General features: G+C 51.0%; 2 protein-coding genes across 2 annotated transcripts; both read left to right on the forward strand.

The window, feature by feature from the left end:
• The first annotated feature begins 8,724 nt into the window (after positions 1-8,724).
• Positions 8,725-11,244, forward strand: Hoxc9 (homeobox C9). The gene is made up of 2 exons (XM_038343462.1): positions 8,725-9,262; positions 11,000-11,244. The coding sequence occupies exons 1-2, from the start codon at positions 8,725-8,727 to the stop codon at positions 11,242-11,244; spliced, it is 783 nt and encodes a 260-aa protein (XP_038199390.1).
• Positions 11,245-17,972: 6,728 nt separating this feature from the next.
• Hoxc8 (homeobox C8) lies at positions 17,973-20,065 on the forward strand. Its single transcript, XM_038343360.1, has 2 exons — positions 17,973-18,408; positions 19,773-20,065. The coding sequence occupies exons 1-2, from the start codon at positions 17,973-17,975 to the stop codon at positions 20,063-20,065; spliced, it is 729 nt and encodes a 242-aa protein (XP_038199288.1).
• Positions 20,066-27,627: the final 7,562 nt, after the last annotated feature.

Below are 27,627 nucleotides of genomic sequence, written 5' to 3' on the forward strand. Positions count from 1 at the left end.
GGCACAGGGAGTCTGAGAGGAGAGTACAGGGGAGCCAGATGGACAAGACAGGGGACCTAGCTCAAGAGTGGAAGAATGGTCCAGCTCCCTGCCCCCCCCCCCAGGACCAGGGCCAGATGCAGGGGCATAACTCTACTGCAGTACTGGGGGTGGGGCAGGTATTTAGTGGCTAGAGGCCCCATCTCACCAGATTTTCCAAATGCAATTTGCTTATACCAGAAACTAATGGAGGCAATCAGATCCTTTGCCTAGCCAGCCACCCAAAGTCTGCTCTCTAGTCCTAGGGAGATTGTAAGGGTGGAAAGGGGATCGGGCTGAATTTTTTCCTTCGCTAAGCCCCTTCCCTTCTGCTTTGGATAGATGCAAAGCCGAAACTCCGGCCCTGTTTGCTCAGCTGATCTGTGGCTTAGGTAGTTTCATGTTGTTGGGATTGAGTTTTGAACTCGGCAACAAGAAACTGCCTGAGTTACATCAGTCGGTTTTCGTCGAGGGCCCCAGTCCACCTCTCCTAACCCTGCCCTCCCCTGTGGGACTGCCCCACCATCCTCATTCCAGATAGGGCAAAGTGGGTGCAGACCGAGGAGGTCAGGCTGTGAGCGGAGGCCATGGGACAAATTCTGGACAACCCAGCTTTACAGCCGTCTCCTTCTCAGCCTGCCCCAATGTCTGCAACTGAGAGAGAGGTTTTTTCTTTCTCCCCTGTAGCTATTGTCTCCTGGGTCCAGCTGATAGACAAAGAAGGTCCAGCCAATTCCAAGGAAATACTGGAGTTTACCTTTGGCCTGTTGGGTCATTTCGGTTGGGTGTGGAAGAGTCGATAAAGGAAAGAAAAGCTCATAGAAAAAGGAGAGAGTCCCTGAAATGGTTAGTGTCTCTCCCTGCCACCTCTAGAGAGAGGGCAGGGCTCCTTAGGAAAGTGGGGGTGTTGTTCTAAGAGTTAAGGAACTCTGAGAACTGTGGCTTCCCCTAACCTCAATATCTCCATCTCCAGGGAAAAGACACATATGGGAAGTGGGTAGGTTAGTGTAGAAACATCAAGTCCAAGTAGAAGCCTTCCCAAACACACCCCATGAAGGGTGAAAGCCCAGCTCTGGTCTGTCTAGTTGCCTGTTGCCGCTAGGCCTTGGTCTGTGTGGCTGCTAGTCTGTGGCTGCTAGTCTGTGGCTGCTAAGCATTTGCCTGTCCTTGTGTTCTGTGGAAATGGCTGGGTAAACATAAGCTGCCAGCGCCCACTGTAACCATATTGTTGGGTAGGCTGATGTTAGGGGGCTGCGGGGAGAAGAATGGGGCAGGGGAGGTCTGAGCAGTGAGAAATTTAACAGGTCTCCTCCACTGTCTTCCCTCGGCTTTCTCAATTCTGGCCTTGGTTTCTACAGAGAAGGATCTCAAAGAAGGTTTCTTGGTCTTCAAAAGAAAAAATTGGAGTCTGGGGAAAAGGGAGACAGACAGCTCTGTTTCCAGAGGCTGGAAAGGAGATCTGGTCCTAGGTACTCTTTCCATAGCAATGATCATGAAAGCAGAGAATACTATGTACAATCATGTCTCTAACAAACTATCATGGAGAATTTTGTATTCTCAACATGGTGTCCAAGAAAACGATGTGACCTTACATGCATGTAGGTTTTTTCCTATCTGTACCTTCTAGGTTTTTTGGTATCTCTATCTCTCTCTGCCTGTCAGTCTCTCAAATTTATTTTGCCTTTCATGGACATTGGAGGAGAAAATGACCTAAACTCTCCCTTTTCCAGCTGAATTTTCGGTCTGTCTGTCCTCCATTCCTTTGTAGGAGGAAAAGTATTCAAATTTCTATAGCTCCCAGAGAAATAGGGAGATTTCCAGAAAAAAAAAAAGAATAGGCTAATAAGTAGTGGAAGATACATAAGGAGATCCCTTGGTTTGGGAACCAGTCTTTAGCTTCAGAGATTATTTGGGTACAGAGAACCTCAGGCTGGAGCAAGGTGTTCAAGATCACTTGGCTAACAGAAATCGCCCCGATGGGCCGAAATTCATCAATATAGGGTTTCTGTGCCTTGAGTACCTTTGACCCTATTTCCATTTCAAAGATGATGGGCTTAAGGGAGGTGGTCAAAAAGTCAGGGGTCAGAGCATCCCCTCCCTAGATCCGGAGAAAGAGAGCAAGGTCTCATAGGGCCAAGGTGAGGGCCAGTCTTATAGTCAGAGTCCACCCCGGGGGCCCTGGGGCTGTGGATCATGGCTAAGGCGATGTAATTATTTATTCGCTTCGCTGGAAGGGAGTCTTCAGAAGTAACAGCGTGAAGAGGAGGGAAAAAATTATCTCTCTCTTCTGAGGATATTAAGATGGATTTTTATTTCTTAAAGGACTCTCCCCGCCGAGAGCACATAGCGTAAACTTAATATATGCTCCACAACCCAACTCTAGAAATCGCAATAAAAGTTAAAACCTCCCCTACTGGTTTTTTTTAATTATGATATGGGAAAGGGGAGCAGGATTTATAGAGCTGAACTCTGGCGTGTGTTTGAGACTTGCGGGAGCAGGAGGAAAAGGCAAGAGCTCACCAAGGAGAGCCTTGGTCTCTGAGAAGTCTCGCCGGCTGTGGGGTCTCAGGCTCAGCCCAGCTTTGGCCTCAGTCCTCTGTGGCCTCCCTGGGACCTCACTCGTGCAATCGGCCTTGCCTCGGTTCACTCGCTGGGAGATGCAGCCCTTTTGGGGAACAGGTGACGTGAAGGCGGCAAGCAGGCATGGGGGGGGGGTATAAATGAGAAGACTAGCGTACAGAGCTTTGTGTGGGTCCCTTGTTGGGGACGAGGTTTGCCCAAGTGTAACCCAGCGGATGGCTGGATTCGGAGGGGTATCCATCCGGGCGGGTGCGAGAGCAGGGACAAGGTGGACTGTGTGTGGACATTGTCTGCAGACTAAGCAAAGCAGACTCCTGGGCTGTGGTCAGCGGCGAGCTGGGCAACCGGATGTTGAGTCTGTAGGAAGGACCTTGAGGTCTGTTGGGTGTTTAGGCTGCCGGTGGCGGCAGCCCGGAGTACCGGGGGAGCGTGCTGTGTGCCCGGCGCGGCGGTCATCCTAGGCGAGGCTGTAGGCCCTGCACACCTCTGCGGGCGGTTACTGGGCTGTGTCCCGAACAACTAAACTAAGATCGGACCAATGAGTACAGCATGAAAATAAATGTAGTTTGGGTCCTCCCCCCCCCCACCTCTTTATATAAGCGGTCCTTTCTTTTTTTCTTTCGGAGGTACCTGGATTTGGTCCAGAGCAGGTTGCCCGCGGGAGGGCCCCGCCAGCGGCAGCGTGCGAGGGAGGGAGGGAGGGCGAAGTAGGGAGGGAGGGTAGGAGGGCGGGTGGCGGCGGTTGCGGTGGTCAGGGCTTCCCTCCCTGGGCGGGAGGCGGCTGTCCTGCGTCTGGGACTGTGAGGAGCGGAGGAACAGGTAACCGAGGCTTCCCAAGGCGGGATTGGACCAAGCCTAAAGTACCAAGCCTGGGGGGCGGGCAAAGGGGGCTCTGCCTGAGGTCCTGGCAGGAGAGAAGGTAGGGAGATCGGCGCCAGTCAGGCCTGGCAAGGAGGCCTTGGGATGTTCAACCTGTGTATGATTTCAGCCTCACACTCATGTTGTGAGTCTGTCTGCCTTGGGAGACGCCGCTTGCCTGTCTGTCTGAGACTTCTCAAACCCGGACACTCCTTCCAAAGGAGAAAAATTCGTCGTCGGAATGTGTACTTTCATTCATTGGATTCTGTCAACTCGGCGGGGCCGGCACCCCCAAGTTGGGAGTTTCTTCCTGTTTTCTGGACGCGGAGTTCTCTGGCTCCCTCCGCCACGGGCTGAGTTTTCCGGTTCTAGGTTCGCGAGTCGCCCTGAGGTTTGAAGCTAGACAGCTCCTAGTCGGGCAGGGAGGGCGGGGGGTGGGGGGGGGTGGGGAGAGGCCCGCGGCTCCTTAATTGTACTTCGAGCTTGTATTGTCTCTCATTTCGCCACCTACGCTTCCTCAGTCTGGGCTCCAAAGTCACTGCAAATTTCCTTGCGATACATACATCACACAAAAGATCAGGTAACAACGTGCTCGGAGTCAATGAGAGTCTGAACACTGGGCAGCCCCGGCTCTGGGGCGGCTCCCCATCCAGCCACTCCCCAGGCTGGAAAACCGGACTGTGACGGGGGAGCCGGAAATAACACCGTTTGCTGCGGAGCGGCAGGGCGGGGGCGCCGGCGCGAAGGCAGGCCGGCAGGCCGTGGCGTTGAGAGGGCCACGTTCACAGGCCCTGGGGGTTTCATGCTTGCTGAGCTTGGGGGCCTGGCTCCTGGTGTGGTGTGCAGGGATCCCAGATACCCACCTTGAGTGGGGGTAGCACGTGGATCTCCTCGCGGCAGGCAGGAGAGCTCAGTTTCTGCTTCCAGTGCAGGCCTTAGCTAGAAGGAGTTGTGTGTGGGTGTGTTTTTCTCAACAAAGAGGGATCAGGAGAGATGGGGGGGGGGGTAGAAAGGGAACCAGGGAGGGGGCGGGGAAGGGGAGAGGGCAGCGGAGGGATGAAATGAGCCCATTTCATGGGAGAAGGAAAATGAAAGCAAACGGCCTTCTTGGTTCTGAGCGGCTGCTGAGGAGCAGTAAGCGGGCTCCCTGCCTGCGGCGGTTCGGATGACCCGCTGGGGGCACAGAGGAAAGCCTGTTTTAAATTTAATCCGAACTTGACGGTGTGAATTGAACCGGAGGGAATTTAAATCATTAAAAGGGAGACACCCGGCAGGGGGAGGGGGGGGATGATGACTCCAGCCTATCTGTTTGTCTGTCCTTCCCACGGTGCTAGCTTGATTGTGGTCTCAGTTGCTCAGGTTTGACGGGATAGAGGAAGTGTGCCCCTCCCCCCTCATGGCACTCCTCTCCTGTGCCCACTGAAATCTGTTGGATGTGTATGGTGAGCGGTAGGATCTCCAGCGAATACAGAACTGTCAACTAGACCTGGGCTTTTCCCTCCCCAACAGTTACTCCCGGCATCCTCAGGTCTCTCAGGTTGCTCCAGCTGTGCTAAGGAAAATGGAAAGGGAAGGTGTGGATGAGAGAAAGTCCTGGAATAGAATAGAAGATTCAGCAGGAGCAATTGAACCCCAAGATGAGAACTTCCTTTTGGCATCCCCACATCTTTGCAAGCCTGGATTTAGAGAAAACCACTTCCCGTCCCTGATCTGCTAGCTTTTGAATGTGACAACCCACACGCAGGACCTGGGCCTAGTGGGCGCTGGACTCCCAGTGTCTACCAGATCCCTTCCTTAAGGCTTCTTCTTTCTGAGAAGCATAGACAGAATGGGGCATTGGCAAGGAGGGGCCTGTGGGCGAGGCCTGCTTCCCAGTCTACAGCTGAGCCTGCTTCTGAGTGGGGAGGGTCTGGAGTTCTTGATCCCAAAAGGAAGGCAAGGCAACTGTCTCTCTTCTGCTCTTCTGTTTCCTGGTGGATTTGAGGGAAGCAGGGGTCCCTGAATGGTGCTCCTGAGTGCCCAGTTGCAGCAGCCTCTGCAGGGTAGGCAGGCTGCGTGTGTAGGCTGGGTGTGCAGGCTGGGTGTGCAGCCTCTGTAGGGTAAGGCAGGCTGTGTATGCAGCCTCTGCAGGGTAGGCAGGCTGGGTGTGCAGGCTGCTCAGGAGTTGAAAAAAAAGGTTGTGTGCAAAGGGAGCAGGAGAGAAGGGAGGTCTCATTACAGTCAAGATATCTAAACAGGGGCTCTCTCAAATAGGTGAGAGTTCTTAAGGACTTCTGTTTAGGAACATTGGGGTAGAGAGGGACAGGCCCTGGCGCCCTGTGAAGATGCAGAGAAGAGCAAGCATGGTGTCTCTTCCCCTTCTATTTCTTCCTCTTTGACTAGAATGTGGCTTAGCCCCCAGCAGCTGAAGTGACTGCGTCCCAACGGCCTAGTATACCCACCGGAGCAGGTCTCCCAGAGGGGGAGGAAAGGAGGCCTCTTACGCCATTGTGTCCAGACAGAAGTGGCTGCCGCGCCCGGAGCGGTCCCGCGGCAAAGCCCGGGCAAGCAAGAGAACTGCACAATGCCACGGCTGCTCCTGCGGCTGCTCTGGCTGCTCCGTCAGCCTGCGCCCAGCCCCATCCTGCCTGTGCCTCACTGCGCCTTTCCCTTCGTTGTTTTTTGAGATCCTTCCTTTCCTTTCCTTGTTCTTAGGTCTCTTCATCTTGCCTGCCTTCTTTTCCTTCTCTCTCTCTCTCTCTCTCTCTCTCTCTCTCTCTCTCTCTCTCTCTCTCTCTCTCTCTCTCTCTCTCTCTCTCTCTCCTTCCCTCATTATCCTAACCCTCCGGTTCTGTTTTTTCTTCCTCCAGTCTGGAGACCTGTTTAAATCGGTCTGTCAGGCTCTGACTTCCTTAGGCTCTGTCCCTTGATGTCCTCTTGGCCACAGTCTGTCCCGGGGCCCCACTGAAGACTAAATGCTTGTGCTCAAGGCTGCCAGCAACTACTCAAGAGTCAGGCTGGGTCCCCAGTCACCCATGTCTGGGGGAGGTGTTGACTATGCTGGGGCTTTGGAGAAAGCCTCTGCAGAGGACCTGGAACCTCCTGTGTGTTCTTGAACTAGTGAGGGAGATTTTTTTTGATTGACAGCTAACATGACTGCATCAAGGCCAAAGAGATACTCTGTTTCTTATTGTAATTTGGATTTTCCAGCCAGTCCAGCCCAAAGGAAAAGACAGTGAGTTCTGAGAAATAGTCTCAGGCTCTGAGTGCCTTTCCCTAACCAGACACTTCCTTGCACACCCACCCTGTGCCTCAAAAAAAAAAAAAAAAAAAAAAAACCAGCTCTGATATACCAAAAAGCGAAGAAGGAGAGGAGGGGGCCCACAGGTATTAGGGAGGGCTCCTGCAGCTCTTGAGTCTCTCCTAAGAGCTGCAGTTGTACCCCTCCCCAACCTTCTCACCCTCTAACACACATACCATCCTCTCTAGCACTTCCTCACCTTGAAGAGATAGAGGGAGAGAAATATAGGAGAAAACCAGCCCCCACTCCCATACTTAGAGTTTGGACTAGTCCTGGTGACTGGATAGAAGATGGTTAGGCTAGGCTGGATCTAGGAAGCCACAGAACCTGCTTCCTCCAGAACTTGCTCCCTAGCCTCAGTTCCTGTTTGTTTAATTCCCTTCCTATAGACTTTTTCCTCTGACCCTGAGACTGCACCCTGATTCTTCAGATCCTTTCTGTTCTGCCTAGGTGCACCACCTGTCCCTTCATCCCAAAGCATCCTCTTTGCCCCCTCTCCTGAACCCTTACTGAGGACTTTTCTGCCTCTCCAAAGCTTTCTATTGCTAAACCACCATGGGAGGTCTGTTGAGAAGCTGTGCATGCAACAAACCCCAAATTCAAGGGGGAGGATAGCAGTCAACTTATTGGGAGGGTGGAACCCAAGTTGTCTTATAATTGCTTTCAGCCACACAGTCACCTCCTGAATTCTTCCATCCGACCCCAAAGATATTGCCTTCTCCCATCCCTCTGTTGCTTTTTTTCTGTTCCAAAAACAGCCTACAATTTTATTTAATGAAAGACACATTTATGAACAATCAAATGATCCTCATAAAAATTTTATTGAAGGACGTAAAAACAAGCTACTTGCCCACGACCGAGGTCGCTCTCTCGCTTTGCCTGTTCTCACCCTGGCTTTCTGCAGGCAGAACCTCCGAGTGACTTCTCTTTTTGGGGTGTGTGTGAAGGTGTCACAGAGATGAACCCGGGGGGCAAAGGAGAGTGAGCAGGCAGACAGGATGGGGATGCCCCACTTAAGTTGTATAGTTCTCTCCTCCACTTCTTCAAGCTGGCAGAGAAACAGAGACAATAAATTTAAATAAAGGCTTATATATCTGTGCCAAAGCAAGAGGAGACTTGTGAAGCTGATGATAAAGGTGTGTGAGGTGGCCAAGTTCTGCTCCTCCCACCCTACAGACCACCTTCACAAGCTTCCCATACACACCCTAGATTTGGGGAGCTGAGCTGGCCAGTGGCAGAAGAACTGTCCCCTTTCCTTCCTTCCCTCCCTCTATCCCAGCTTGTTCAGTCCCCTCCCACCGTCCCTCCCTCGCCGCTGGTGCTGCTATTGCTGAAAGAAATACATACATACATACACCTTATTTTAAAAAGCATCTTTAAAAGCTACGTTCCGAACTGACAATCGCAGATCTCCGCTCACTCAGAGACTGCAGGAGCTTCGGGGCCGACAGAGATAGATTACGTCAAGAAATAGTTCCTCCACCTACCTCGTCCAGCCTCCCCGCCCCTGTGGGGCTCCCTAGCCCAGCTCAGCCCTTGGGGGTCCAAGAACCCTGGCTTCTGGAACTCGCATTTTCACCTTGGTGTTTTTTTTTTTTTTTTTTTTTTAATTCTCATGGTAGGGGGAGCCATCTGCTTTTGGCTGCACATGGTAAAAGAGGGGGGGTTCCCTGATGAGATATGAGTCGTCCGGGGTAGGGTGTCCGGCGCCTTGGGTCCAGAGCTGCAGATCGCAAGGAAAACGCAGGTCGCGGGGATCAGCAGAGAGAAGGGGGTGGTAAAGGGGGGAAAAAGCAAAGGGAAAAAAGCCCCTGCGCATTGATCCGCGCCGTATTTTTGGGTAAATACGATCACGTGGGGGCTGGGGAACCAATGAGCTGCCGGGAAAAGGCTGGAAAAATAATTACCTGCCTTGATTGTTCTGTGAGCAGATAAAAAGTACATATACAGTTCATACAATAATCTTATGTATGTAAAACCCTGTTACGATGTCGGCGACGGGGCCCATCAGTAACTATTACGTGGACTCTCTCATCTCTCACGACAATGAAGACCTCCTAGCGTCCAGGTTTCCGGCCACCGGGGCTCACCCTGCCGCCGCCAGACCCAGCGGCTTGGTGCCGGACTGTAGCGATTTTCCGTCCTGTAGCTTCGCGCCCAAGCCGGCCGTGTTCAGCACGTCGTGGGCGCCCGTGCCCTCACAGTCGTCCGTGGTCTATCACCCGTACGGCCCCCAGCCCCACCTCGGCGCCGACACGCGCTACATGCGGACTTGGCTCGAGCCGCTGTCCGGCGCCGTCTCCTTCCCCAGCTTCCCGGCCGGGGGCCGTCACTACGCCCTCAAGCCCGACGCCTACCCCGGGCGCCGCGCCGACTGCGGCCCAGGCGACGGCCGCAGCTACCCGGACTACATGTACGGTTCGCCCGGGGAGCTGCGCGACCGCGCCCCGCAGACGCTGCCCTCGCCCGAGGCGGACGCGCTGGCCGGCAGCAAGCACAAAGAGGAGAAGGCCGACCTGGACCCTAGTAAGTTGGGAGCAATTTTCCTTTACAACCGGCACAGGAGGGGAGGGGAGGCCAGGCGGGGGCAGCCGTATTACAGCCCGTCCAGCCGCGCGGGCAGCGCCGGAGAGAGGCGAAGGCGAGGGGGCGAGGACTCAATAAAAACGAATTACCTTGGGGAGCTAGCTCTCTGGGGCAGGAAGGTCTGAGAAGAGGGCCCAGGCAGCCAGGTTGGTCAGGGGAACTTCTCTTCCAGAGGCTGGATTTGAAGGAAGACCCCTGAGTCGTCCTCTTAACTCAGGCTTTTTGATTCAGTGGTCACTTTCGAAAAATAAAATGGAAGCAGGGACAGGAGCTGGGCTGAGGGCCTGTGGTTCATTTTGTTGTTTGAGAAGGGACAGGGCAGCAAAAGGAAAGAAATTATCCCTACCTCTTAGCCCGCGTGGGGGTCTTCATCCCACTAGAGGTTTATAAAATAAAAGGTCCATTGAGTTCTCCTCCCCCTAGAAGGGTCTGAGGGGTATGTAGCCTAGGAACTTAGGCCAGGACTTCCAAACAAGTGGGAGAGAAGTAACGTCCGAGTCTCCTTAAACTTGAAAACCCACTTTTAAGTATCTGCAGGAGAAAGTTGCGAATGGGGATTAGGAATATGGAATGCAATAGGTTCTACAGATTAAAGAACCACTTACGCGCGCGCCCGCGCGCACGCACACACACACACACACACACACACACACACAACGAGAGAGAGAGAGAGAGAGAGAGAGAGAGAGAGAGAGAGAGAGAGAGCCTGAGAGACTCTAGTAGTCAGGGAAAGAACATTCTGAGTGTTGCATAGAATGGGGGGGCTGACTGGGGTAGGTAAAGAGATGGGGGCAGGTGTAAGCTACAGGGTCAAAGAAAGAGGGGGGAAAAGAGGGAGAAACAGCAGGGGAGGGGTGTAGACCCCTGAGTGTGAGGAAGTGTCTGGGGGATCCCCAGGAGGAGACTTCAGGAAATCTTTTCCTCTAAGCTCCATAAGGGGCCAGGGCCTAATTATACCCTCTGAAGACTCCCTTCCTACCCTCAGCTGCTCCCATAAACCTGAAATTGGAAGCTTGGAGGCTTGTCTCCTGCAGAGTCTGTCCTGGAGCTGGCAGGAGGGGGGGCAGTGGAGACCAACAAGAGACTTAAGATGTGGGGGAGCCTTTCTCCAAGGCCAGCAGCTCTCTGAGGAGTGGGGAGGTTTAACCCTGACAATTCGCCTCAGCAGGGTTGAATTCTGAGCAAGAGATGGACCCTGGAAAGTGGTGAGGGTTTAGCGACTCTCAGGGTCAGGAAACAGCTATGAAATTTCAGGACTTGGTCGTGGGCTGTGAGGAATGGGAGGGGCAGAAGAGGAGGGAAGTGGAGAGGAGAGGGACCTTGCTATAAAAATAAAAAACAAGAGAGAAGCGTTTATGGGCCTATGAAACAGTTGGGAATTTGGACGTTTTATGAGGATATTCTCGAATTACTACTCTTGAAGCTGAAGACCAGACTGTGGGGGCTTTGGTAGCTTTAAATTTCCTACAGTTTTAGGTGCGGGGAAACAGGACAGGGAGGGCACGTGGAGAGGAGGATAGTGCAGAAGGAAAGGAGGAAAATGCCTAAAGTAAAACGTGTCCAAATTCAGGTTCAATCACTGAGCTTGGGGAGCTTGACAAAGCCTGGGGATGGGATAGCAGAGGTCCTGAGCTGGAAGGAGGCTCTACTGACCCTTGCCTATGTTTGGCCCTCCAGGCAACCCCGTGGCCAACTGGATCCATGCCCGTTCCACAAGGAAGAAGCGTTGTCCCTACACCAAGTACCAGACGCTGGAACTGGAGAAGGAGTTTCTCTTCAATATGTATTTAACCAGGGACCGACGATACGAGGTGGCCCGTGTTCTCAATCTCACTGAGCGGCAAGTCAAAATCTGGTTTCAGAATCGGAGGATGAAGATGAAAAAGATGAATAAGGAGAAAAGCGACAAGGAGCAATCCTAAGCCTGCCCCAGCCTGCTGCCAACACAGCCAAGGAAAACACAAAACCCCACAGAAATGTCCCAGCCTAGGCGGGATAAAGCACGACAAGAAAAGGGAAGAGCAAGATAGAGAAAAACCCACTGTCTTAAAAAGAAAAAAAAGGAAACTCTGGCGATGTGGGAGGGTTCAGTGCTGAGGAATTGGTGTTTAGAGGTAGTTCTATCCAGCGACCAGGAGGCAGGAGAAACCGCATTCTCTTCCCCCCAGTGCAAGCGAAATAAATGACACACACACACAAATGTGATTTTTCCCTTCTTTCTTCAAAGAAGCCAGTATTTGAATCTCTGTGTGTGTGTCTTTCTGTCTGTCTCTGTCTGTCTCTCTGTCTGTCTCTCTGTCTCTCTCTGTCTCTCTCTCTGTCTCTCTGTCTCTGTCTCTGTCTCTCTCTGTGTGTGTCTCTGTCTCTCTCTGTGTGTGTCTCTGTCTCTCTGTCTCTCTCTCTCTCTCTCTCTCTCTCTCTCTCTCTCTCTCTTGTATTTGGTCTGGGCCATTTCTTCCTGGGCCTTGGGAGCTCTGTGGGCAGATTTTGTACAAAAAGACACACACACAATGATGGTTCCCAGCCAGAGCTGAGGGATGATGAGAGCCCGATCGTACGGCTGGGTCAGACTGCACAGGCAGACTGCTTCCTCAGGCTTGTACAGAACCTTGTTCTTCTCACCCCAGGTCCCTCTCCAGTGTCTGTCCTGTAATGTGCTTCTGTTTGTTACAGTAGAGCAACTCTGTTAATATATCGAAGTCATTTAAAAAAAACCCAGAAATTCAACTGCATCTAGTTCTCGTCGTCATTATTTCTCTTCCCCAGTTGCTCTGTGGAGGAGGCAAGGGCTTAATCCTCTAAGGGAAGCTGGAGACAGAGAAGGGGGTACTTCTACCTCCAAAGGGCAAATGCCAGCAGCTTCTCTCCAGGCAGGGCAGAATGGGAGGGGGGCTCCTGGGAAGGGAAGGAGGGGAGGCTGCTGAGACAGAGGCCTAGCTTGCGCCTGCCCCGGCTGGCTGCCTATGAGTTTTCTAGTGGCTTGATGGAGCGTGTGGGGAGCACTGCTGGAATGGTTTTGCTGGCTGTAATTAATTGTCGTAATTTATGAGTACATGAGATCGAAGAGAAGAGATAGGTGAAGATGAAAGTTGGGTGCTGGGTGAAGGCCCAGGCTGGCTTCTTGCCTGGTGGCTTTGGTGCTGTGGTGCTTTCAGGGTTGGCTGAGAAAGAAGGCTAGCAGGATGCTTAGCTAGGGGGAGAGGCCATGCAGGCCTCAGGAACACTGGGGGACAGGCACTGAGTACTGAATGAGAAGGGGGGAGGAGGAGAAAGGAAAGAAGAAATAAAAATACAAGAAAAAAGACAAGAGGGGGAAGAAGAAAGGGAAGAAGGAAGGCAGGAGAAAATACTGAAGAAGGAGAGGAAAAATGAATCACAAAGTCAATATAATAAGAATTAATTTCTTTTCAGTGAATTCATTCCCAGCTCTTCTCTCCCCTTCTAACCACCCCACCATGTTTCCTTTGAATGTTGATGAGTGTTACTAAGGTCATGCTAAGTAGTTCTCCTAGGGGGTAGTGAGGCCAAGGTACAAGGGGGAGGGTTAGCAGTTACCTAGCCATGGGGTGCTCTCTGGTGACAGTTGGACCCCAAGCACAGAGGTATGGGGATATGTACATAACAGTCTGGTGGGGCTCTCTAGAACCTTCTCTCTCTGGAGCTAACAGTTTCATGGGCTAATCAGAAGCAGACAGAACTGCTGGGTCCGCCTCAACCCAGCACCCCTTTTCTCGGAAATCCCCCAATCTGGAAACTATTAAAATTGGACTGTTTGAAATATGGCCCTTTAACATCTCAGGCTGGCCACTTTGCCAAAGCATCCCCTGGCAGGACTGGTGGGCACTTGGAGTGACAGCCTTTGCCACATTATTTGCATCTTCTATCCTCTTCTTCCAATTTGGGGGATTGGAGGAAAGTGAAAAGGGTTGAAATTTTTGATTCTTTAATATTGTGGGGGGAACAGCAACCAAGTGGGCAACAACAGACTTAGCGGCCAAGCCATTAATGCATTCCCTATTCCCTACTTAGCAGACCACTCCCACTCCTGAGCATTAATTCCTTGGTCTTTTGGAAAAGGGCTTCGCCTTCTTTTTCTCACAACCTTACTCTTCCCTTTGGTCTTTTTCCTGTTCTGTAATCCTGGCCTAAATTCTGCACTTGATGGGAACCAAGACACCCTTTTCTTGCCTTAGGACTATCAAGAGGGAGGATGCCGGCTTCTCTTCCTGCCTGAGCTCAGTGCTCTTGCCGGGCTTCCACCCCACCCCTGCTCTAAGGTCTGCTTCCTGAAGCCTGCCGGCTGAAAAGGGGGCCTCAGAGCTTGTAGGAACCAGAAGAAGGTGGGATTTAGAGAAGGCCCACTCTTTAATCCCAGTTTCCAGCCTCCAGATCAGGGTTAGATTCGATTTTATTCATTACTATTTGTGAATTAAAACAACACGACACACATCTGGGGAGAGAAATGAAAGCAGACCAGGAGAGGGTCTGGCAGACGTTCTTTTCCCCTCATGTTTCCTCCCCCAACTCCTCTGCTCCTTTGTCAGAATCACAAAACCCTAAAGGTTGTCCTACTTGGGAAGGCAGAGATAGGTACATTTGCGTAGCCCAGAAATGCCACTTTTATGGCCCTGTTTGTCTCCCTGCTTTGGGTTCTGAATGGGGCCCGAACAAAACAGCAACGCAGAGCTGGCTAGACGTCTGGGCTTAATTGTTTTATGGTTTAAATAAAGTGGACACTCTTTCCTTTGAAATCGGATTATAGGAATGTTTTGTCTATAGCCCACAGAGATCAGGATCTCTCTGGCTGAGGGAGAGGTGAAGAGCGTGCACGCTAGGGAAGGGCTACAAACCAGGGGGTGGGAGCAGCCTGAAGTCCGGCAAGCAGCGGGTGGAATAGGCTGTGCAACCCGATAAGAGGGACTGAGAGTGCTGGGAGCAGAAGGTCCTGAGAACTTCGGATGGGGTGGCGCACCCACGAAGGCAAAGGCAAAGTGGTTTCTAGACTAGAAAAACGTCTGAATGGAGGAGATCACAGATATTCCTTTGCAATGTCTCTTTATTCCAGAAAGGAGAGTTACAAAGAGAGGAAAGTGTGGAACCCTTCACATGGTTTATTTCAAGAATTTAGAAAAACAAAGAATAGAGGCAACTACCTTCCTGGGAATCTCTCTCCTTTACACCGGTTTAGAGGCTTCTTCCTCTCAACTTGCTACCTTTCAGTTCAGCCTAGGACCTCTGCTGGCTTTTCCTCACTCAGATTGCATTGGAGCAAGTGGACACGAGGTGGCGCTGTTGCTCAATGTTAGAAGCGTCTCTCTCTCTCTCTCTCTCTCTCTCTCTCTCTCTCTGTCTCTCTCTGTGTCTCTCTCTCTCTCTGTGTGTGTGTCTCTCTGTGTCTCTCTGTCTCTCTCTCTGTCTCTCTCTCTGTCTCTCCCTTCCCCCTCCTCCAACCCCACCCCCACCTCCACCTCCACCTCCACCCCAGATCAGCCTGGCCTACTGACAGTTGAGGCCAAATTGGAAGCTTTGGCCAGAAAGCCCCTGGCTTCTGCCGGCTTCGGTCCCACTGCCTCTGAACAAACCAACCCTCTCACCTGCGAGGTGTAAATAATTCGTGAGTGGCAGCAAGAGATGGGCCCCCGCTCTATCCGAGAGTTCAGGAGGCAAAAGAAGGCAGGCATCAAAAATAATCGCTGATGGAGATAAGTGAGGAGCAGGTAATTAACACAAAAAGGCGGAATGACCCGAACAAACGAACATAAATCCGTGGTACCTAAGAGGGTGGTGCAGGCCTTGGGCAGAGGGAAAGAGCGGCCCGGCGAGGATGACTGCTTGCGGCTCCTTTATTTCCAGGCTCAGAGAGCAAAATAAACCAGAGACGGGTAAAAAATAAATTAATAAATAGATAAATAAAATAAAAGATGAGAAAAGCCTTCAAAGGGGAAACTAAGTCCGACCAAGGCTTATAGAACTGATGGGTTCTCCGGACCGGCGGTGGTAATGGCACGTTCAGGACAGCCGCATTCCAAGACACAAAGGCCCAGAAGAATAGCTCTCTTGCAGGTTTTTTTTTCTGGACCATAAAATCTGGAAATAGATTTCCCCACCCCTTAAAAGATAAGGCACAGGCCCCAGAGAGGATCCGGACCCTCTGAGTCTCCTCTTTCCAGTCAAAAAAGAGAAAGTATTTATGACAGCCCCCATGGTCAGATGCTAGGAATCCAGAATCCACTCTGTTCAGCTATACACTGAGCAAATTCTCTCAGATGGAAAAGGCTGGAGCCAAAGACGCAGCGGGCTATGCTGGGGTGGAGATGCTCTGGGGTTCCTTGCACTACTCTGGACCCTCGTGAGAGCCACAGCCCTGACACAGCACTTCAGGAACCTCCCCTCCTGCTGCTTCAGAGCTAGAGTTGTCTCTAAGAGTTTGGGCAGTTCCTAAGTTCAATAGCGGTGAGTTCCCTAATGCAAAGATTCTAGTATAGAGTCTCTTGCCCGAACACCAGGAATCTCCTTTAAGAATTGGGCTGAGAGTGGTCATTTCCCCAGTAATTATTTAAATAAAAAAAGGACAGGGGAGAACTGCTCTTTCTATCCTGTCTTGCCCTGCTATCCTGTCCTCTATGCCTAGAGCCAGCCCAGAGCTGGTTCCAGATTAGGGTGAGAAAGGAAGAGATCTTGCTTTCTAACCACACCCTTCCTTGCCCAACCCTGAAACCCCAGGATGAGGAAGAAAAACAGGTATATTTTTTCTTGATGCAAAAGCTTACAAATACATATTTCTCAAGCATTTATATTAATCAAGCCTTCTGTGCATGTGTCTGTTGCACTCATGTATGTACAGGTCAGAAAGGCCACTTTCAGAAATGTGTATAGCTAGTGTAAAATGAATATACACTGATATGTCTCTGAGTAAGAGAATAGTACAGCATCTATATATGTACATGTACATATATATATATACATATATATACACACTAGACACATATATAAGTATACATACTCTATATCTACATCTATATCTATATCTATAGTGTGTGTGTGTATGTGTGTGTGTGTGTTCTGAGTGTGCTCCAGGATGGCTTTGTAAGCCTCACATACTGTGGAGGAAGAAGACAGAAAAAAATCATTCTTATTCGTCTTCATTCACGAGCACAATAGCACACATTCACACACACTGCTCTCATGCTTTCTTCTCTTTTCTCCCTGCATTAAGCCCACTGTAGACACTATGGCTAGGGAAGGGGGTTGAGGGACCAAGGTTATTTTTTTCCATTAGAATTAACTTGAATTTGTCCAGTCTTGGGCATGGGGATATGTGCCCCCTCCCCGAAAGTGTGGGTAAATATTTAAAGAGTGTCTGTTGACAATTCCCATCCACATCCTGGCCTGGGAAGCCTGCCTGGAGAAGAGGGGGGTGCAGTGAAGCCTGAGGGCCCCTGTAGATGGAGCTGGCATTTCCTATGGGGTGGTGGTTTATGAGAATCAGTAAGAGGCCTACTCCTGCTGCCTTCAGCCCACTAATAGTTTCATAAACAGAAATGTCTTGGATTAGGCTAGGCAGAAGCCTGGACGCACAAGCTGTTTCTCTTGGTCCCTATAAACAGCTTTGCTCTCAGAGTCTCCCAGCCAAGCTTGTTTGGGTTTCCTACTCCTTGGAGGAACTGCTTTCTGAAAGGGTATTGTGGTCTTGCTGGGGTACATGGAGTGTCATCCCCCCACCCCCGTCTCTACCTATAGTAGTCAAGGGACAAGAGTCTCCCGGATGTAAAGAAGACAGGGCAGCTTCAGACCCTGGGGAGAGTTCAGGGACCAGAGGGTCTGCAGCCTGAAGGTCCAGGTACACGCTGTGCTTCTTCTTGAAGTCCCCAGACTTTAGGAACCCCCAGATAACTCACCTTTGCGGTTAAAGGCTCAGCCCCGACTTACTAAGACTCACCCCTGGGGTCTTCTACCTGTTGAGGTAACCTGAGTTGACCTGCTGGCTCAGGTATCTCTCAAAAAGGACAGAAAAGGGGTGCACCTTCAAACAAGAGTACATACTTTGAAAAAGCTGGCCTGGCCATTAGCTGGGGCTGGCTGGCCATCCCCTACACACACACACCACACCCCCATCCCTCCCCTCTCCTCCCTCCCTCTTCTCCAGGTCCCCCCAGCCCCGAACCCCTCAAAACCCCTCCCCCCCCCCCCCCCCCCCCCTCCCTCCCTCCCTCTCTCTCTCTCTCTCTCTCTCTCTCTCTCTCTCTCGCTCTCTCTCGCTCTCTCTCGCTCTCTCTCGCTCTCTCTCGCTCTCTCGCTCTCTCTCTCTCTCGCTCGCTCGCTCGCTCGCCTGTCTTCATGTCGTGGATTGATGAACGCGAATCGCGTGTAAGCGCCGCCACCGCCGGGAGTCTGAGGAATTCGCCTGGGCTGTTAGAGGAAAGAGCTAAGTGAGAGCGCGCGCTCTACCTACCGACAGTGAACAGAGCCGCCGCCGCCCGAGCTCTCAGCCGGCACCGCGCCCCCACCTGCCCAGCCCCCAGCCCAGCAGTCCAGCCCGGGGGAGCCGGCCAGCTTGGGGGTTCGGTCCCGGGGGGAGGGGAGTTTCGGGGATACCGGGCGGGGGAGCGTGAGCCAAGGGGAGGGGGCCGCGGGTTTTCATGTGCCCAGCATGAGCTCCTACTTCGTCAACCCCCTGTTCTCCAAATACAAAGGCGGCGAGTCCCTGGAACCGGCCTATTACGACTGCCGGTTCCCTCAGAGCGTGGGCAGGAGCCATGCTCTGGTGTACGGGCCCGGAGGCTCAGCGCCCGGCTTCCAGCATGCCTCGCACCATGTCCAAGACTTCTTCCACCACGGCACCTCCGGCATCTCCAACTCGGGCTACCAGCAGAACCCGTGCTCGTTGAGCTGCCACGGAGACGCCTCCAAATTCTATGGCTACGAGGCGCTCCCCAGACAGTCCCTTTATGGGGCTCAGCAAGAGGCGAGCGTGGTGCAATATCCCGACTGTAAATCCTCCGCCAACACTAACAGTAGCGAAGGACAAGGCCACTTAAATCAGAACTCGTCTCCCAGCCTCATGTTTCCATGGATGAGACCCCACGGTGAGAAGCTTTTTCTCTTTCCCCCTTGGTCTCCCGCGCTCCGGGGTCTTCCCCCTCCCTCGCCTCCTTTTTGTCTGTCCTTACTTCCCTTCCTAGCTTTGGGGGTCTCTCCCACCCCACTCCAGTGCCTGGGTGGGTTCCTGGAGGTTAAAAAGGTTTGGCTGGGTGTGGGGCGGGGGGGGGCACCTAAGATATTGTGAGTGTTGGGGTGAAGGTGGGTGCAAAGGGGCTAAAAAACGTTTCCTCCATTCCTTCTCTCTCTCCCTCTTCCCATCTCTAAAGTCAAAGTTGGGGAGGTGGCTGACAAGAACACCCTAAGTAAACTAGGGTTATTAGCCTTTGGGGGCGGTAGCCAGTTTTCCCAAAGACAGAAAGACAGCCATTCCAAGACAGAGGCCAGACATTGGGAGAAAGGAAGACCCTTTACTGTCTCCCTCTAGCCAGAGAGAGGGGCAAGAACCTAAGGACAGGCACTCTGACTCTTTGGGGTCTCCACTTCTTCCTCTCAAAGAAGCAACCTGAAGGCCATCACCCCAACTTTTTTTTTACTTCCTCCTGTTGGAGAGAAGACTGAACGCCTGAGCAGAAAATCAGTGCTCCAGAAGAGAGAGGGGCTATACAAAGTAGGGGCCTCTGGGGTCCAGGGACTAGTGCTATACAAAGTAGGGGCCTCTGGGGTCCAGGGGCTAGTCAGTTTTACCCCTCCCCCGTCAAGATCTATGGGGTTTCTTGGAAAGCTGCTCAGGTCATGAGCCCTTCCAAGGGTGGCCCCTCAAGGCCCAATTTCGAAGTACAGGGGGAAGCAAAAACAACAGTTCAGGCAGGGATGGCCTTTGATTTATTTCTTGGTCTCCAGTTAGCAATCAGGCAGAGCTGTGATACATTCCAGGAGATCAATTATTTCTCTTATTGGAAAAGCATTAGGCAGAGATAGGCAAGGCGGTGGCGGTGGACAGAAACCCCTCTCCTCTAACCCGGGCCCTTTTCCTTTTTCTTGGAAGCAGATTGTGTCCCTAGGCTGCCTTACTAAATGCCACTCTGTACTTGTAAACAAAGCTGTAAGGGCCAGGCTGGAGGCCTGAAGGACCCTGCAAGGTTCCCTTGTCCCCCACAAACTCCTACTTTTCAGACAGCTACCTCCCTGCCCCTCACCTTCACCCACCTCCTAAGGTGAAAAAAAAAGTCAAACGAAAACCTCTATGGAAACTTTTCCTGCCCTTGCTTGCCTTCTGCTGGCAGACTCACCGGCAAGAGGAAAAACTAAGAAGTAGTGGGGGGAGCTTTGTGGGAGGCAAAGTAGTTGTGTGGGGGGGAATGGAGCGCCCCAACCAGATATAACCAGACTGGGGTTCTATTCTGTCCAGCTCCTGGGCGGCGCAGTGGACGACAAACTTACAGCCGGTATCAGACCTTGGAACTAGAGAAGGAGTTTCTCTTTAATCCTTATTTGACACGGAAGCGCCGGATTGAAGTCTCCCACGCCCTGGGACTGACGGAGAGACAAGTGAAGATATGGTTCCAGAACCGAAGGATGAAGTGGAAAAAGGAGAACAACAAGGACAAACTGCCTGGAGCCCGAGATGAGGAGAAGGTGGAAGAAGAAGGGAATGAGGAAGAGGAGAAAGAAGAGGAGGAAAAGGAAGAAAATAAGGACTAGGAAAAAAGAGAGAGAAAATCTTCCCCCCCAGCAACTCCCTTGAAGTTTTGTTTTATGGTAGCAGATAAATTGAGAAGTTTACGACTGTCATTTGCTTTTATAGAGAATAGAATGGCACTCACTGCTCTAACTACCTGTCAGATACTTGCAGCTCTGCTTTTATTACCTTTGGACTTCCCCTGCTCTTTATCTGTTTGGGGACCAGGGGGTGGGGAGACCTAGACACAAGGAAAAGTTCTGCTCCACTTCATGCCCAGCACACACTCACTTGTCCTTGCTTCCAGCTTCTGAGCCCTTCCTGAACTTTAAGGTCTAAGCCTTCTCACACACCCCACTTCTCCCCACCCTCCCACTCATTGCTTCTCTGGTATTTATTTTAAAGGGAATCTGCCTGAAGATGTGAACGATGGTTCTTGGCTTGGCTTGTATGCTAGGAATCAGAATACTGAATTAACTTCTTTTTTTGAAAGAAAAGGAAAGAAGAAAAAAGCAGAAGAAAGGGGAATGAAAGGGGAAAACTGTTAAATAAAAGATAGCAAAGAAGATTCCCTCCCTCTCTGAGGCTCCTTCCTTAGAAAACCCTTGGCTTTCTCCAGGAACCTAAGAATCTATCCACCCCCTTACTGAGGGGTAAAGAGGGGCCTGCAATGGTCTCTAAAATCCTACCTATCCGTGCCATAGTCACTTGGGCCCAAGCCTTCCTTGCCTGTCCTTGCTGATTGATTTCTGTTCTTAGGGCCCAGCTTCCTCTGAGCTGTCTTAGTGTTTGTGCTCAGAAATCACCATAATCATGAAGATAACATACTGATAAAAAACTTTAATATACTACCTAAAGGGAACCTGCAATAATCTTGGGGGAGGGGAGAGAAAGAAAAAAAATCCTACTAAAGGAGGTAAAAAGAGAAAAAAAGAAAAAAGAAAAAAAAACAAACCTTCAATGTATTTTATCACTACCTATAGAAAGAAATCCTGCTTTGAGAGTATTTGTAATGCGGTTTTGTTGTCGTCTGTTGCTGCTTATTTCACTAAGAAAAAAACCCCAACAACTGAGACTGCCTAGCCCGCTGGTCTTGTGCGCTTTCATTGTGCTTCTAACCCCAGTAGAGTAGGACTAAACCGCACTGAATGCATAGTTACTCTGTCTTGAATTCTCTGTTTATGCAACGTGCTCGAAAGGAAAAAAATGTTAAAATATATCTATAATAATAATTTTTGGTCATTTGTCTTTATGTCCAGCTATGAATGTAGATTTTGTGTCCTGAAAGCCCTGTTCCTGGTCCAAGTACTTTGTATTGTATAAGTGAGTCATAATAAAAAAAAGAAAGAAGAAATTAAGCTGGAAAGACTTGCTGTTTCTCTGTAACTCCCCCCCTTTTTCTACTCCTCCCTCCTTATTCCCTTCCCCAGCTCTGCAAAAGGCCTACTGACTGACTTGGGTGGTGGAACTTGGAACTCACATAGAGAGAATAGGGAATAGGGTGGAGAGAGTAGGGAGATGGGAGGGCAGGTGACTGACCAGTTAAGGGGTTAAGGAAAAAGAAAAGTCTACTAGAAGGAAGATTCCTTAACTAACACTAATACCAAACCAGAAGGCTCATAGGTGCTGGGACTCCAATGGGAAGACATTAGCCCCTTCATTTCTGGGCTGGGTCCATACAAAGAGTCTGCCCCATGCTCCTCCTGTGACTATGACTTTTCTTCCAGGGGTTTGGGCTAAGGGTGAGATGGTGGGGTTCTTCTCTTGCTTGTGACCACCCCTTACCATCCAGTACTTTACACTGTAATAGTGGAGAGGATGGGGATGGGTGTATGTGAAGCTAAATGTAGCTGAGTAGTCAGGAGAGTTTGGCTGACAAATGCCAAAGTGTGGAATGAGGAAGCTTCTGCCTGGTTCAGAGGAGAAGGGAAGGACAAATGAATAGGCTGGTATACCAGTCAGGGTCTGCATCCTGGAATTCAAATTCAACACAAGACTATCACTGCCACTCAGCCCCCTTGTGTCCACTTAGCTTCTGTTCTGACTGTTTCAAGCCAGCTCCTGGCTTCACTTTTACAATTGGGCTGCTTGCCTGGCTACCACAGTGAGGACCACTGATTTGGGAAGATAGGCCTGTTGGGTGGACAGCCACCACAGCAGGGTCAAGGGAATCTTTTCGTTTTCTAAAATAAAGAGTTTACTACCAGGATCTCAGCCAGCAAAGGGATCATTCTGTAGGGTCCTAGGCAGACAAATCTGTTTATGCCCAAACCATTCCAAATTCCAGAGATAGAAGATGTCTGGTTCAGCCTGGCCAGAGGAAGAGGGGAAGAAAGGATTTCTGGTCTTCAAAAACAGAACCCTAAAGACAGATATTTTTGAGACCAGATCTCTGGGGTCAATGATTTTTAACCTAGGCCCAGGCCAAATGTTTCACCAGGTACTAATCTCTGGCTCCTATAAAAGGGGTTCAAGATTTGTCAGGCAGTTTTCCTAGGGGCTGAGAAGCTGCTGAGGGGTGGAAGGACAGGTTGGGGATAACTTTAAGTAGGAGGTGGGGGATCTGTGGAATTTGGGGTCCCTGCTGACAATTAACTGATCCCGTTTGACTTCGGAGGCATAGGCGGTTGGTCAGGGAAGCCTGAAAACAGCGTTTCACTTCCTGTCTGACTCTGTGGGATCACTGAGGGAGAGCCATTTCATTTTTAATCCTGAGGTGATGGTTGCTATTGGAAAAAAAAACCTTCCCTAAAGCAGAGCGAGATGAACCCCTTGTCAAATGGCTCTGAGGCGCCTCGCAGCTCCCCTCAACACACACCAACCCCCCATTCATCCCTGGCCTGCTCTGTAGTGTCCATGGCCCTAAACTGTCGCGTCTGAGGGCGGGTGCGTCTGACGCCCGGCTTCTCTGGAAATGTCGGGCAGCAGGAGGGTCAGACCTAAGGAGCCCCAGCGTCCCCTCGTGCATGCTGTATCCGCTCCCCGCTTCCCTTGTCCACCTCTTCTGCTTTCTCGTTTGGAAAAAAAAAGGAGCTTAAAAACCCATTTTATGGGGGAATGTAATTGCAAAAGCGGGATGTGCTCTTTAGAAATGCGTGCTCCTAAATGTTGTTGCTGCCGTCCCATTACCGAAATGGGTACCATTCGGCTGCTGCAGATACGACTTTCTCCCATTCTTTACTTTTTTATTAGCCAATCAAAGTGGCTTCCGAAAGCTATTTGTGATTTGTGAAAAATAGTATCTTTCAAAACGCTGAGTTGAAGCATCTCGCTCATTTCGCCTTGGATTTATTATTCTAATCTCAACGGTAAAGACAGGATGGTGCAGCTGTTAGACTGGGGGCAAATTCGTTTCTCGGGATTAAAAAAAATATCGCCTCATTTTCTCTTCCCACTTTTTCAGTGAATGTCCAAGGGAGATGGGGGTCTTGGAGAAATCTGGGGCGTCAAAGAAATTAGTGTGCCCCTGAGAGACTCCTAGGGGACCCCTTGACGGAGAGCATGGGTTGACCTCCACAATTTCATATTCCTGGTATGAGATGCCATTCCAGAGAATGCCTGAAGGTTGAAAAGTTATCCCTAGCCCCAATTAAAGAGGATTCAGGACAGGTTGTGTGTGCCATTATCTGGAAGGAAAATTTCCGGTGAGCTGCCCGGCAGTGCTGTCCCATTCTCCCACTGCCCATTGTGAGAAACTGGGCCAGCGCTTCCTCGCCGCCGTAATTTTTAACTACCTGTTATAAAGTTTATGGGTGGGTTTGTAAAAGAAACGAGGTCTCTGCATCCGGCTGAGGGAACTGCTTCACTGGGAAGTTTGGGGAGGGGATGAAGGGTCTCTGGTTGGCTGGTTGAGCACTCAGCCCTTGAGGTTCCCTCGCCAGCTCAATGCCGACAAGGAAAGATCTCCAGTCAGTGGGGAGTGGCTGGGCTAGAGCCTAGCAACCAGTCTCTGTGAGGTAGCCTATTCTGGCCTCCCCACTGAACTTACTATCAAAAATTGGTGGTCTGGGAAATAGGGTGCATAGATTTTTAGAGCAAAAGGCAGAATTTGAAGCAGTAAATGACTCTCTTACGGGCCTGCGAACTTTGAAATCAGATCTCAGTTGCCCAGATACTGAAGGAGAATTTTTTTTTTTTTTTTGCCTGAAAAAAGACAGGTGTTTGGGCAACCAGAGAGGGTGAAAAGGTTTCAAAAGTACCTTACTCCTCAAAAAGAAAGAAAGAAAGAAAGAAAGAAAGAAAGAAAGAAAGAAAGAAAGAGAGAGAGAGAAAGCTGGACCAAAATCTTAAACGTTAACATTTTTTTTAATTCTTTGAGTCTTGCAAGTTGCCATTAGAAACTAGGAAATGAGAGAACCTGAAATGGAACTAGGAATGGTCTCGAGGGGGTGGGAATGTCCTTCTGTCAGAGAAAGGGACCACCTGGGGAATGAAAGTCATTTTAAGGGTCCTTGAAGCTGCCCAGGAACTGTCACCCTCTGCTGCCTCAAAGGACTGCCAAACTATGGTCCAGCTCTCCGCTTTTTAGACCCCATCTACTATAGGCTTGCTTGGGAGGGCAGCTAGCGTCCGGAGACTCCAGTTCTTGTCTGATGGGTGGGGAGTGGGGGCTTGCCTGGGGCACTGCAGTAGAAAAGATGTGCTCTCTTTCTAGAAAACAAAGGTAGGAGTAGGTACCTTATTCATTTTTATTTCTTTCATCTCATCAGCCTTCATTGCCCCAAGGCTGCAAGACCTCTGCAAAGCTTTGATTTTCATCAGATCCAACATTATTACCTTCATTTATTAAGAAAAGTATTTAAAATTCCAGACAGCAAAGGAGGCAGCCGACCTTCAGCTTCTGAGCCCCCTTTTCTCCCTTCTCTGCTAGCCCTATCTGCTCTTGCTGTGTTAGTCTGCGGCAGCCGGTCCGTGGGGAGTGGGCGGTGGGTGAGGGTGGGTGGGGGTTGGGTGATGCTCCCTTTCTGAGAGAATTGGGTAAACATGGCGACCGTGGCGCCCATTTGCACACGCTACACAAATGCATCGCATTCCCGGTTGTTTGCAGAAAATTTACAGCTGAGTAATAAAAGTTTACGATCGACTCACAAGTTGGATTGGCCACAAGAAGTCATGTGGATTCCATCCATGAACGTGAACTTTTTATTGTGGTTTGTCCGTTCCGAGCGCTCTGCAGAACAGTCCTCCCTGTAAGAGCCTAACCATTGCCAGGGAAACCTGCGCTGGGCGCTCTGTTCATTAGCAGTATTTTTTTTTTTATTAATCTGATTAGTAATTTTTTTTCCTATTTAATTTTTTTCCTTCCAGGTGGAGTTGCCGGAAGCTGGGGGCACCTGGGGAGGGCGGGGTGGAAGGGGAGAGGCAGGAGTTGAGAACACCTCTCTCCCTCCCTCTACCCGACCCTCAGGCCCCCAAGGGGCAGGAGATACGAGGGTGTGGGAGCTCAGATCCAGCGCTGAAGACGCCTCCACCCCTCCCCTCACCCTCCTGCCCCGTGCAACTCTCCTTAATTTTATTTGACTTTTTTAATTATTAGGACTTTCCTTTTTTCTTTTTAAATTTATATAAAGTATATGTGTGTGTGTGTATGGAGCTGAGACAGGCTCGGCAACGGCACAGAATGAGGAAAGACAGAGAGTGGGAGAGAAAGACAGAAAGAGACAGAGAGGGAGAGAGGGAGAGTGACAGCAGCACCCGGTAAGTGTTTCCTTATTGGTTCAAATATGTAACTAATGGTCCGTAGCTGGGTGGCGGTTTCATGATAAGGACAACAACGGCTTGTCTTGGTTAGAGAGGAGAGGGGGCTGGTGAGATGGTGGGATCGTGGGTAATTAAGGGGAGGTAAAATGGGGGGACCGGGTTAACGCTGAAATACTGGTAACTGATAGTGGGGAGAAAGTGTTGTTCTGATTTCTCTGTGCGCCGAAGTTGGGGTCCAGGGTTAGAGAATCTTGGCCCTCGGGGCTCAAATCCTAGTCTGGGGCGCGGGGCCCTCTGATATCAGCCCACAGTATCATACCTGCTCTTTAGAGAGTTTAACTGATGGAAATGGGTCGTGGTGGCCTGGAAGTTCAAACTTCAAGACAGTAGAAAGAATCTGTAGCCTGGGCCCATTGCTCCCTAAGCAACGACAACCCCTCAACCCCAAACAAACTTTCCAGCGCCCCCTCCCCGTTCAGCAGCCCCCTCCTTCCCGAAGAGCTAGAAACCAGACCTCACACATGCGCAGTGTGAGCCCAGGGCCGGGCCGCGGAGCAGGAAGCGGGCGCAGCAAAGCGGGCGGCAGAGCCTGTTAATTGACAATTAGGGGGGGAGGCTGGTGGCTGGTGTGCGTCAGCCAAGGGGAGAGAGTCTGCCCACCCCTGCTCCCGCCCCCACTCTGGCGCATAGAAGGATGGGAGGCGCCCTACGCTGGGGGATGGAAGGGGTGGGGGTGGGAATGCAGCGATTAAAAAAGCCATCTAGTGCTCCAAGAAAGCTACCTATCCACCCCCTCCCGCAAGTCCGGCGCCCCCAGCCCCCACTTACGCCCCCTCCACCCGGGATGCCACACTAACTTTCTTGCGCACCCTGCAGAGCTGCTCTCGATTAGGACCTGGCTTGTCCTGGTGGAGGTGGGAATGAGAGAGTTTTCAAACTGGGCGGGTGTAGACCAGGCCTTATCCGCAGGGCCTCGAGGGTGCTGCAAGCCCTTGTGCACTTTATGGGTGGGGTGGGTGGGGTTTCCTCGGTAAGGGAGTCAGACTAAGGTGGCCTGGAGAATGCTGGATCTTCCTCATAATTGGTGCTAATGGCGTGTTGTATAGTCTTAACTTGACACATATGGTTTCATAACACAGTGGCTTAATTTCTTCCAAATGTACGTGGCCCTGACTGTGTTGCAGTTTGATATATGACCCCGCCCTGCTCCCAGGCCTCGGTCCCAGGCGACCCTGTTAAGTGTGAGATTGTGTTTATAAAGAGCGGCTAACACACAAAATGCTTACACACCCAAACAGACACACCTTAGTACTGGGAACTCGGCATTTTCCTGGCGAGGGCCCAGACGCTGAGCCAGACTCACCTTCAGTAGGGTCAATTCCCCCTCGTCTTCTCCCAGAAGCTCTACTGAGAGAGCCTTAGCCTAGCAGTGTGGGGGAGGGGATAGCTCGATTTCCTGTTTAAACCCAGACCGGTCGCCTGCCTGCGCGGGGGTGGGGTGGGGTGGGGCAGAGAGGGTAGAGAACCCATTTTTATCAAATTGTTAAAAATACAGTTCGACTTCTTTCAAACCAAATCCCTGGAGTTGAGCCTATGTTGAATCCTCTCTCTCCTCCCCCCACAATCACCTTCCCTTCCCCAGCCCCCCCAAAATTCCTCCTTTGCAGTCAACATAAAGGCCTCTGAGGTATTCTCCCGGGGGAAGAAATGGCATTTTCTCTCCCCTTTCCCACCCCACCCCCCAACAGGACTGGTGTGTCGGCAGAGGCGTCTGCCGAGGGGCTAATTTCGCGTTCCTTGTTTACGACCGAGAAAAGCGCTAGGCTCTCCCCAAATGGGCGCAGCCTGCCTCCTGCTCCGCTGCCGCTGCCGCGCACTCTGCTGC

Source organism: Arvicola amphibius, chromosome 9, assembly GCF_903992535.2.
Source record: "Arvicola amphibius chromosome 9, mArvAmp1.2, whole genome shotgun sequence".
NCBI lineage: Eukaryota > Metazoa > Chordata > Mammalia > Rodentia > Cricetidae > Arvicola > Arvicola amphibius.